Source organism: Eptesicus fuscus, chromosome 6 (assembly GCF_027574615.1).
Source record: "Eptesicus fuscus isolate TK198812 chromosome 6, DD_ASM_mEF_20220401, whole genome shotgun sequence".
Classification (NCBI taxonomy): domain Eukaryota; kingdom Metazoa; phylum Chordata; class Mammalia; order Chiroptera; family Vespertilionidae; genus Eptesicus; species Eptesicus fuscus.
This window is the reverse complement of record NC_072478.1, coordinates 102,341,643-102,354,589: the sequence shown is the minus strand read 5'-3', so window position 1 is coordinate 102,354,589 and position 12,947 is coordinate 102,341,643. Positions and strand designations below refer to the sequence as shown.

Below are 12,947 nucleotides of genomic sequence, written 5' to 3'. Positions count from 1 at the left end.
AGAAAAAAAAATACAGCAAACACTTTGATATATCCTAAAGAAGATGTCTATATATAAAAGGCTAATATGCTAAGTGTCCGACCATCTGACTGGTTGCTATGACACGCAATGACCACCAGGGAGCAGACGCTCAACGTAGGAGCTGCCATGATGCACACTTGCACCATGGACCTGGCGCCCACAAAGCAACACTCAGCTTGCCCCAAGTGGGACACAGGCCCTGCCACCATCCCAGAGTTACAGCCCACCGAATCGCAGCCTATGCTACTGAGACCCCATGTTGCAAAATGTGGCCCACAGCCCAGCCCAGCCTGGAAAAAGTTGCTGTGGGCGCCAGGTAATGCCATCACATAGCATCACCTGGCTTCCTCTCCCTAACCACTAGCCTCCTTTGCAGTTTCTGCAGCCCAGGAACACGACGACTTACTTTATAGTCAAGGTGGAAACATTTTACACTTTTACCAAATGTCTGTGAAGCATCTTCCCGTGCCTCATCTCATTTGATCCTCATAGAAGTCCTGGAGTAGGTAGATAGGAGACTCGGTGGAATCCCATTTTCTTTTCATTAGCCGGAAAACGGAGATTTAGAAAGCTTAGAAATGGTGGACCTTGAAAATGACTTCAGGTTTTTCTCACTGCACAGAATATAGTCAAACACTGCTGCAGTTAAATATTTTACCCTTTGTTCTCCCTGCATGATCTACAATAATAATCTGCTTCATGTTGATATTTACTGCTGTGTTGCTGACAATTACCTGAAAGAGAAGTTGGGGTGATTCACTGGGCTGGAAAAAGTTTAGCTAAATCAGAAAGCAGGTCTAATTAAGCAAGTTTATTCTATATCTATAAAAGGCTAAGTTGACTTGCGCATATGTGATACATGTAAAGCTCTCGCTGGCGCCAACTGCACGCGTGTTTCCATCTGTCATTGTCGCTCATAAATTTGGTTAACACTTCTATTATAGAGAAAGGGAGAATAGGGATATTAAAATATTTCTTCTAATTAATTTCCTTTCAATGTGCACGAATTCGTGCACTGGGCCACTAGTTCTATTATATTTAGTAGAGTTTTAGTGTTTTAAGTTGTATCCTAATATTTTAAATGGGTGACCTATTTATATATACAGTTTACCAATTAGCTACACTTTGGATTAGTACATTTTATTCCAAGAGCATGCTGGATTACTATAACTACACTGTTATTGAACTCCAGAACAGATTATTGATGCAGCTCAGAAATAATCCATACAGTTGGAGGACAAACTGGTCAGTGTGCAGAGACCTGATTTTGCTACCCCTTCCACATTCTACCTAGACTTCTGGGCTCTAGATTCAAGGAGGCTGCATTATTGCCATGTGTCTCCTTTCCCAGACTTCACCCTCTTAACAAACCCTTCTCCATACATCAACTACACACTCACATGCTCTATGCTCCCATGACACCATGTGCTTACCATTATCACTGCATGTAGAAAATATTATAATTGTTCAAATTAATTTGTATTTCTATAAAATTTTACATCTGCATCATATAAAAATCACATAGTAACAATGAAAAGCCTGCCATCCTCTGACATACTCCTCCACATGTCTGATTCTAATACTCAGTAAACCCACTTTAAACTCTTTTAAACTTTTAGCTATTTCTTTCACTATTTTCATCCATTCTTCTAAATAACATGCTGATACAGCTATTTCTTGAATTTTGAATTTTAGACATTATCTTTTGACTTCCTAATATATTTGTGACAATGTACCTATCATTTATAACTAAGTTACACAATTTTATTATAGTTGGATTTTCTTTCTTGACAAACATTTACTTTGATTCACTTAATTTACCTGAGTTTTCTAGGTTTCTACCTGCTGCAACTGACCCATGAACTCTATTCCAGATCTGTAAAACCTCAACTCCTCAGGTTCCTTTACAAAAAAAGAAAAGATATAACAATGATCTCCCACCGGCTCCCATTTAAACTGATTTGGTCTCTATGCTTGTTCTTGTTTTACAGTTGCAATACAGATCGTTTTGTTTTGCGCCAATATCCTAGTTTCTGTTTGATTTTCATACAAGAGGCTTTCTTCTAATGCTGCCAATTGGCAGCTGTCTGTTCAATTCTTAGAATGAGATACTAAAGAGTGACTCTGTTCACAACAGGGCTTGTCATTCAGTAAAATTCACTGTAGGGCCATAGGATAGACTGATTTTTAAATTGGAGATCCCACACATCTGTATGTGAAAAACTCTCTCAAAATAAGTTTCTTGCCCCTAAATGCATTCCACTGACCTCCTGCTCTGGAGTTTCAAGCTTGGCTAACAGTGTTATAATAGCAAGAGTTAGGAATGTCTGAGAGTATTTTTGGTCCAGTGTCTCATTCTTATCCCCAGCTGTTCAAACTTCCACAAACTGCTCCTGGGTTCAACTCCAGTTCAACACATTTAAACATGCCAAGCCTCAGTTTCCATATACGTAAAAAGAAGTGGGTGAGTGTTAATAAAAATAACTATTTTCATAGAATTTTTGTTAGATAAAATTTAATGCTTGTCAAATGCTGGGCAAAGTCTTTGGCACAGATTAACCGTTAAATAAATGCCTACAACTACTATTGATGATTCTTCTTTCTCACTTATAGGACATACTTCTATATATCACATAGGACTCCCCAATTATTCCACCTGTTTTCTGAAACCCTTATTTCTATAAATTACATTACTTTGCATATGCAGGATTTTAAAAAATTTTAAGATGCTTAACAGTGCACCTCATTTAAAATTGTCAAATAATTTCAATGAAGCCAACATCATTTTCCTTTATTACCTGAAAGTATTATACATGAGGTCTAGAGCCACTTCCTATAGAATTCTACTAAATACATACTAGATGTACTGGTTAGTAATGTCGGATTTTGTAATCAAAGAAAACATGATAATTTCAAGAGAAACATCAAAAGTGCTTTATTCAAAGTAATGTCCATCGCTAGCTACACATTTCCCCATCTTTCGGGTAACTTGTGGATACCGTCCCAATAGAACCTTTCTTGTTTTGAGGCAAACCATTCAGAGACCCAATTTTCCACTTCTTCGTACGTTTTGAAGTGCTACTCAGAAAGTGCGTGTGCCATCGATCGGAACAAGTGGTAACCTGAAGGAGCAAGGACTGGTGAATACGGCAGGTGGGTTAATACTTCCCAGTCAAGATCTTTTAATGTGTCTTTAACTGGTTTTGAAGTTTGTGAAGGTGCATCATCATGAAGCAAAATTACTTTGCCGTGTCTTCTGGCACATTCTGGCCGTTTCACGATCAAAGTACAGTTCAAATTGAGTATTTGTTATCGGTAGTGACCAGTATTAACCGTCTCACCAGGTTTTAGAAGCTCAGGATACACCACACCTTCCTGATCCCACCAAACACAGAGCATTGTCTTCTTTCCAAAGTGATTTGGCCTTGCAGTCGATGTTGATGGTTGACCTGGATCAACCCATGATTTTGTGCATTTGGGATTCTCAGAATAAATCCACTTTTCATCGCCAGTCACAATTCGATGCAAAAAAGACTTTCTTTCGTGCTGTTGAAGCAACATTTTCCTGATGACTTTTCGGTTTTCCATCTGTCTTTCGTTCAGTTAATGTGGCACCCATTTTCCTTCCTTTAAAATCTTTCCCATTGCTTGTAAACAATCAGAAATTGTTTGCTGAGCAATGTTTAATCTTTCTGCAAGTTGTTTTTGAGTTTGACACGCATCTTCATCCAATAATGCTTGTAATTGTTGGTCTTCAAACTTTTTTGGTTGACCTGGATGTTCTTTGTTTCACATCAAAATCATCACTTTTAAAGCGTTTAAACCAGCATCCACAAGTATCTTGAGATGGAGCATGTTCACCATAAGCTTCCTGAAGTATTCAGTAGCACTTTTCTTCAAAATAAAGTAATGAATGAAAACTTCCCGCAAATGCTCATTTTTTGGCATGAAATTCGATATTCTTAGAGTAAAAATATCTATGTTAACACCTTCAGCAAATTTGACATATGAAGTTTTGAAGCTTGTTGTCAATATAAAATAGCATACATATCAAGTCACATATATATCAACATATATGTAACTCCATCTATTGAAAAAAGTCCGCATTATTAACGGGTACACCTAGTACATTCAACCACTATGTAGTAGAAAGCATACAAGCAATATGACAACCACTTGGAGGCGATAACAATAAAAAAAGGCAGAAACAATCCTAACCCAAATTATAGTCCACATGTTTTACTAACATATGTAATTACAATGCAATGTAATATATAAATAGGAAACACGGGATGCTAAAAACCACAGAGAAAAGAAATTCTCCCAGAGTTTAAGTTAATAAGAGCATCCTACATGATGTGTTTGATGTGAAAGTAGGAGGAGTAAGGCAGAGAGAAGTTGGGTTTAAAAGAAATAGGTCCTAGGCAGAAGAAACATGTTGTTCAAAGGCCGTAACTGACAGAGAACACAGAATGCTCCAGGAGCTGAAATAAGTTAGCACACATAAAGTATGCAGTCCAAGTGTGGAGTCCTGAGGCATGAAACTGGTGACATGTAGAAAATACATTGGGAGAACCTTGTAAGTCATACTCTATATAATCCAATTAAATGAAATAATGCTTATGAGTGTTTAATAAAGTTCCTGGTATGAAATAAGTGCACACTAAATTAAACATTAGTCACTTACTGTTACCTAACACTCTCCCCTTTTTTGCCACAATTTGAAATGCAACAATACACTAACCAAAAAATATTTTCCATATAGTTTTTCTTAGCTGGATGCCAAAAAAATAGTATGTAGAGAACTTATTATAAATGCTTTAGGCAGTCTGTTCTTTCATTTGTAAATGGGAACAATACATTAATACCAACCTCTCAGGCTTGCTGTAAAGACCAGAAAGAGCATAAAGAGTTCCTAGAGAGGTGTCATGGCACATACTAATGACCTCAAAAGAGTTCCTATTAAGGCAGATTGGCAGAAGAGCCAGAGAAAAAGGAAAGCGCAAAGCTTTGGCTTCACTTTGGGGTTATGCAGTAGGAATGCCTTAGAAATAACATCATCTTAGGCCTAAACTGTTTTTTGAAAACAGGAAAAGACACATACACCAAAAATGTTAGTTCTGCTAAAAGAAACACTAGTCTAATGATGTGTTATTTCTTCCTAATGTGGAATCTCTTTCAAAAAAGAAAAACTGATCTTCTATAATTCATTTTCCCCCACAATTACCTTATATTAAAAGTATGTGTGTATGTATATATTTCCCAAGTCCCACTGTCCTAAAATAACTACTATTATTTTACATATTTCTCTCCAAGTACTTTACACACAACATTTTTCTACTCCATATTATACTGTTCTGATTTAAGACCCAGAACAAATGGATATTGAATTAGTAATGTTTCAACAGTATCCACTTTGCAAAAGCAAAATAAGAAATTCTGGGTACATTTAAAACAAGACAATTTAATCATAATTCAACTTACACTCATCTACTGAGTAACACATTTAGGATGTTGAAAAAGGCACCCTGTATAAATTTCATATCATGTAATTTTTTTCTGATTCCAATTTATCCTAGTGTCAACCTAACATATTTATTTCTAGCTACTCTTTTTTTCTCCCTAATGGTCTAGAAAATTTATTGATATTAATCACAATTGGCAATAAAATATCACCATGTATTTGACAAAGAAAGCATCAAGCTGTATCTTCTTTCTTAAAAAGCAAACAAAAAACTAGGTGAAATTAATTAAAAGATGATCTTAACAAAATCAAACAAATATTTTTTAACACCATTATACAACTATTATTAACAGAAAATTATAAATGAACTGATGAAGATTAAGCTAAATTTCCCATGGAATAAAAAGCTTAGTAAATATAAAAAGCTTTTCTAGAATATTCAAATAGGAAATACTTCCACATTACTAATACAAACTATAAATCCAAAGAAGGTAAGAATATCTATCCTTAGGACTTCTTACAGAGGTTTTAGAGTTACTATTCCAGGAAGAAAAAAATTGCATAGATCTTACTCAGTGTCACAAATAGTACTAAATATCTGGTTAGGATTCACATACATGCTCTCAATAACTCCTCATTATGCCTTAGGATCAATTCATCTCAATTTGATGCTAAACTTTCAATTGTCATCGGACAAGTGTTCTCCACATCAAGGTAACTTACTATGGCCTCTCAAAGACATGTCTAACTCTCCTAGTCATCATAATCTATCATGTAAAAATGCCAAGGAATGAGCAAAAACTACACTGGAACTCCCATAAATAAATGTCAAGAAAAAACCCCAAACTACTAAAAGAGTAAATCTTATGTTTTAAACCTTGAAATACAATACTATAAAGCAAAATCCATTAATGTCTTTAAAACAACCTTAACTATTTAACAACTAGCCACATAAAAAACATTCACTAACTCTGTCAATCAATCTTTAAAGAAAATAGTAAATCCAGGCATAAAATGAGCAAATTCATCTCACACTGCTTTCAATACTAATTAATCAATTGATTTCAAATGATCAATTAAATTTCTTATGTAGAAATTGCCCAACTATATCATATAGCTCAAAGCTGTTATATGCGAACATCTTTATCTTCAAAAAAAATTTTTTTAATCTCTAGTAAAAACCTACCTTTGAGGTTCTTTGAAGTTGGTCACCAACATATGTTTTACGAAACTGATCCAAGAACCACAGAATTGCAAGCTCTATTTTCTCATTAGAACACTGAGGCAATCCAGTATCCATTAATGATATAAGCTGAAAAACTCTTTTCATGAAGGAAAGAAATAAAGCTTCAGTAAAAATTCTTAAGAGAAATAACATTAAAACATTTACTGCCAATGTAATATAATATATAATTACTGTAAAAAGTGAAAAAACACAAAAACTTATAAAGAAAATATTTTTTAAATCATCTAAAATCCTACTAAGAGATGCTACAATTTCTAATATTTTCCCCTAAGACACATATACCTATACACATAAAAGAATACAAACCTATAGACATATGGTTTTTTTACAAAAAGTTGTATTTAAATACATATGAAGTATACAAATTCTATATAATAAAAGCCTAATTTGCAAATCAACCTAACGGCGGAATGACCGGTCACTATGACATGCACTGACCACCAGGGGGGAGATGCTCAATTCAGGAGCTGCCCCCTGGTGGTCAGTGCGCTCCCACAGGGGAAGCACTGCTCAGCCAGAAGCTGGGCTCATGGCTGGCTAGTGCAGCAGCGGTGGTTGGAGTCTCTCCCACCTCTGCTGTAGGCGGGCAGTAAGGAGCGAGGGGATCCAGACTGCGAGAGCCCCAAACTGCAAGAGGGATGTCTGACTGCCAGCTTAGGCCCAATCCCTGGGGTGGACATCCCCCGAGGGGTCCTGGACTGCAAGAGGATGCAGGCTGGGCTGAGGGAGCCCCCCATACACACCCCCACAAGGTGCACAAATCTCGTGCACCGGGCCTCTAGTATATAATAATATACATAGGTATAAGTAAATATCTACATTTATTATGAATATCAAGCTGAATCTTCTGGCTTCCCCAGCAACTTCTCAAAGAGGCCAGGGAACACAACTAAGAAATATGGACGAGAGTAGACTTCAACCAATTAAAATGGGACACAGATATAAGTGAACAAACTGCTTTCCCTTAATCCCCATCCCCAACCACCACAAACCACCTTGAGGCAAAGTGGTTCTGCGTGGTCTTTGGGGAAAATGCCTGTAAAACAGTCACCATGTGTGTAATGTACCACCTTATACAGTTCATTCTCAGTATTCACGGTAGTTATGTTCTACAAAATTGACGTTAAAACTGAATTAGTGAATACTGAACCACTACTCCTAAAGGAAATATAGGATTAGGTTCCTGAGGAACTATGGTCACAATATTTTTCATCAACTGATAAACACATACCTTGTTTTATCTCTGTTTCTGCTAAGGACACCATATTTAATATATATTGTTGATTTGTTAACATTGAACTCACAGCCAATAACCTAATAACTTGCCTGAACAAAGCTCATTTAAACATCTTTTTTCGGTAAGGCATATTTCAGCCTTCTCGTGCTAAGAAACACTGGCCAGCACTTCAGCACTCTGCTGGAAGGGCCATTTTAAACAGCAAAACCAGCAACAAAAAACAAAACCAGCAATAAAAATGCAAAAATGATGGCACTAAGTAGACAGCAAAAAGGATACATTTACAGCATGGGAGCCAAAAGAAGGCAGAGCATCTGTTCAACCTCAGCTAGCAACTATGCTCAAGTCCAAGAATGACTACAATAGCACCACGAATGTTGATTAGAGGTACAATTAAATTTTAGCAATGACGTAAGTTTGCAAATATGGAATCTGTGAATAATGAAGATTGATCCTATCTTCTTCCCCTTATTCTCTCAGCTCCTTTTCCTTCACTCTTTCTTCCCTGAAAAGGTACCCTTCTTCCCAACCCTCAAAAAGCCTCGTCCATAAACTTCACCTAAGGCTCTGTTTCCTAAAGAATGCAGACTAAAACACAAAACAAATCTTATTTACAGATACATATGTTTGCTGCTTAAAGAAAAAATTAAAATTTTCTACTTGACAAATATACACCCTCTTTTGTTTACTTCCTGTTATATATTTCTCAGAAAAATAGTGCCAATGGTTATTTCCCTACTTGGTGATAAAAACTTATAAAAAAATCAAACTATAGTATATTTAATTTCCACTTTACTAAATCTATGATGTTATATTAAAAGATGGCATAGAGGCAAACTGTTCACTTGGTTTAAAATTAACCAAAGCATTTTAAGAATGTCCCCCATTCATATTTTAAAGTGATTTAATATTGGCAATAATAAACGTTGAGAAACTAAAAATATTTATATTCCATTCGTATTCAAATTTCATTGACAAGAGCCAGTTTAAAGGCTGAAATGGGTATGGAATGAAGGGAAAATACAACTAAAAGAATACTTACCGTAAGGCAGTTTATAATAAAAAAAAAATTGAGAACCTGAAATTTCCAAAATAAATGTCTGTATAAATTATGGTACAGCTTAGAATATTTCATATCTAGGTGAAATGTTCAGAATGTTATGTTTGTTTTTTTTAAAGTGTTTTGATTGTTAGTTTTTTTTTTTAGTAATATAGTACTTAATATTTGCCAGGCATTGTTTTAAGACTTAACAAATATTAACTCATGTAATCCTAATAATAGCCCCAAATGAATTAGGTATTATTAGTATCCCTATTTTAGTTTACAAGACAATATTATAATTTCTGTTTAAAAAGTTGAAAAATACAAATATAGTGTACATATACCCTTAAGCATGAATTTAAAAGACTCAAGGTCTTTACCAAAATGATAGTAGTAGTTATCTCCAAATTAATATATGACTTCATTTAAATTTTTAAAGGGTTTGACAAACACATGTATTACTTTTTATAAAAATGCTATTAGAAATTAAAATATATGGAAAACCAACTCACTCATTTCATACATACGTAGGAATTTTCCTCAGTTTAGAATAGAAACATGAATTGCTCCTTATTAAGGGTATGGTCATGAGGTGAACAATCTAGCCAACAATCAAAAACAAAGCTTGTATTGGTAACTGACTATCCATTGCTTTTGACCAGATGTATGTCATCCCAATTTTGCCACCATCCCAATACACACCAAATTGCATGCTTCATCAAATCCTAAGAAATAAAAAGCAACCTAAATCTTCATCACACTATTTAAACACTTGTTAAAAATATGTCGACTATACAACTTACAATTTGACATCTACAAGTCACTTAACCTCTAAACCTTGGTATTCTCAGCAATAAAAAGGAAAATACCTTCCTCAAAAGGCCAGCACAAAATGCTTTAGCTAATAAAACCAGTCCAGTAAATTTCTGTCAATTACACGGCCATTACTTACCGACAGGATAATTCTCCATCCATAGCATCATGTTCGTCTGTACTGGTATATGTTAATCTTCCTCCAACAACTGTCCCAACTAAGTATACCAGCCATGCAAGACGTCCTAATATATAACATGAAAGAAAAATGTTTAGGAAGTATTGTAGAAAAAAAGCTTATTTTTCAGAAAATTCCAAAATTAGTAAAATGATCTATTCTTCCAAACAAGTGATAAACTATCGTGAAGTCAGTTCTTCACAGAGTGGAGAGTTGGGTTTTAAGTTTATCAAGGCAGTAAAGGCAGTAAGTAGAACAGTAATATTGACAGATTTTACAGCCAGATAAAACTGTTTGAATCTCAGCTCTATCAATTTGCTGTGTGATGTTGAATAAGTTACTTATGCCTTTACATCTCAGGGTTTTCACCTGTAAAATGGAGATAATTGTATCTACCCTGAATACTTGAATGATTAAAATTAAACTTGATAACAAAAAAAACAAATGTAGTGTCTAGATCCAGGGCTGTTAGTCAGTACTAGTATTACACAATCATCAGAATCTTTTCATCTGGTCATAATAGTACCAGTTTGATTATTTTTAATATAACCCCTGCTTAGAATATAAAAGATGGTAGTCAATATATTCCCTTTGTATTTTCAGGCATAATTTTTAAAATCGTCCTCAAGAGTAATGCTAGTGCTGTCTAGTGGGAAAAAGGCTGTTATGCGTTTTATAGAGAAAATACATGTGTTAGATAAGCTTCATCCAGGCATGAGTTGTAGTGCTGTTGGCTAAGTTCAATGTTAATGAGTCAACAATATGTAAGTATGGTGTTTTTAAGCAGAAAAACACATAAAAGAAAATTATATGTTGATCAGTTGATGAAAATGTTGTGACCAGAGGCCTACAGGAACCTAAACCGGTATTTCCACTAGGAGCAAATGGTTTAATATTTGCTAATTCAGTGTTCACAGCAACTTTGTAGAACATAAATACTGAATTATGAAAATCAACCATATTTCACAGAATATTACAGAAGTCATTATTAATAGACTATGCTCCAATTGTATATGGGCCATACACACTTTGTATAATGCATATGAATCTGAAACATAATTTTGGTGAATGTAATAATTTGACTATGGGAGTTATTTTTAAAATACCTGTTGCAAATTATTCCTCAAAATAAATATGAATAATAACCTTATGCTGTGTCAATTTAAATTTTTAGATACTGATATTCCTTAAAGCAAGCTTTACTATTACTAAAAATAATAGCAAAATTTATATAATACTATTTAGTAGGTACTGTTCTAAACACTGTATCTATTATCTACATATATTCACTGAATGTCACAAATCCCTATTAAAAAGTTCAGTGCTATGATTCCAATATAGGCAACAAATTTCCAGGAGTCCATTCTCATACTATGATGAGATATATACCACTTCCTCTCAAGATTGATAAAAGGGAATACTCAACACAGGTGTCAATCAGCTGGACAAACCTTGGTGATCCAACAATATCTTATGATCTATCAATCTCTTGTGTTTATTTAAAACATTTTAATTGATAATCCTGAATTTTTCTCTGTCTCCCAAATTTTCACCACATATAAGATGAGATTTCATCTGCCTTTGGGATCATTTCTAGGGCTTTTCACACTTCTTTGATTATCAACCCCCGCGCCCCCGCAATAAAAGCAAGTATATGTGACACATAAAATGAATATTTGTTGAATAGTTGAATTAAAATAAAAAAATTTACTTTGGGAATTTTCACTAATGTAAACATAGAAGCATTTGCCAAATAGCTTTTGATAAAACAAACCTAGTTGAAAATAGACAAAGAATTCATCATGCATGTAATTTTTATATTTCTCCGTTGGAAGATCAATATTTAAAAATAGAGGCTGTACAATTTAGCTACCAAGAGCAAAGCCTGGATTCAAATCCTACCTCTACTATTATGCTAGGTACTTAATCGTTCTTGGCTTTAATTTATAAATATGAGGATGATAATAATACCTGTTTCACAGGCTTGTGAGAAGCACTAAATTATATTCTGCAAGTAAAATACTCTTTTCCAAAGCTAGTTACAATTAGTTATACTTTTTAAATGCTGTTTGTAAAACAAGCAAACAAAAAATTAAACTAAAAAAAAAAATTCCAAGTAAAATACACTCAGAAAATCATTTGCTGAGTATCTACTATGTGTCATGTTCTGCTGTAGTGTTTTAACTAAATAGGTATAGGTATGGGACAGGCTGAGAAGGGAAAGAGACCCCCATGCCAAAGAAATTGAACCTAGTAAGAGAGATAAGTAGGGGTATCACTGCCTAATGATAGAAAATATATTTTTATTCTTTAATTCACCTTACTCTGTGACCCTCAAATTATAACTTTTATATCAAAGAATACTAGGCAAAGATAGTATGTGGTCAATTGTGAGCATTTTTTTAAAATTGTGATAAATTCTGAATGGACATTTATTTATTTAGAGAAAAATAGAATGTATATTTACTCTTTCCTTGTTTTAGAAAGCAGTGATTTCTATCATACAGAAAACAGAAAAGCAGGTATTTCTTAACCCTTGGTAACAACTACTGACTGGATAAATTAGGGTTAATGTTAGAAGTGAACAATGAAATAAAAAGGCATTATTATTAAGCTATCAAATGTAATTTTCATATTTAACTGAATGAAAAGTGGTATTTCTCATACATATTAAACCTTTCCCTAAACCTCAACAATTGTAGTCTGGCAGTGTTCAAAATAACAAATGTTAAGAAGTTACTTTGGCTACAGAATTATTTCCACAAAATATAAAGAACCATATAAATCCACTAATCTAAACTGTATTTAGATATATAACTATCCAATACATGAGTTATATATCTATAAATTTTAAAAGTATCTCATCTTATAATAAGACTAAATTTTCATTTTAATTTTCCATTAATGTTCAGGGCACTTGTTTTAGCAGCTGTTTGAGCACAGAAC

The 12,947-nt window shown here is 34.2% G+C and overlaps 1 protein-coding gene across 1 annotated transcript in view; it reads right to left on the bottom strand.

Annotated features, from left to right (window-relative positions):
- The window catches only part of RANBP17 (RAN binding protein 17), a 233,284-nt gene that overhangs the window by 182,808 nt on the left and 37,529 nt on the right, over positions 1-12,947 (bottom strand). The window contains exons 13-14 of the mRNA XM_008147617.3: positions 9,963-10,068; positions 6,672-6,807 (exon numbers count right to left, since the gene is read on the bottom strand). Coding sequence (XP_008145839.1) covers positions 6,672-6,807; positions 9,963-10,068 — 242 coding nt within the window. The remainder of the gene's footprint in view (positions 1-6,671; positions 6,808-9,962; positions 10,069-12,947) is intronic.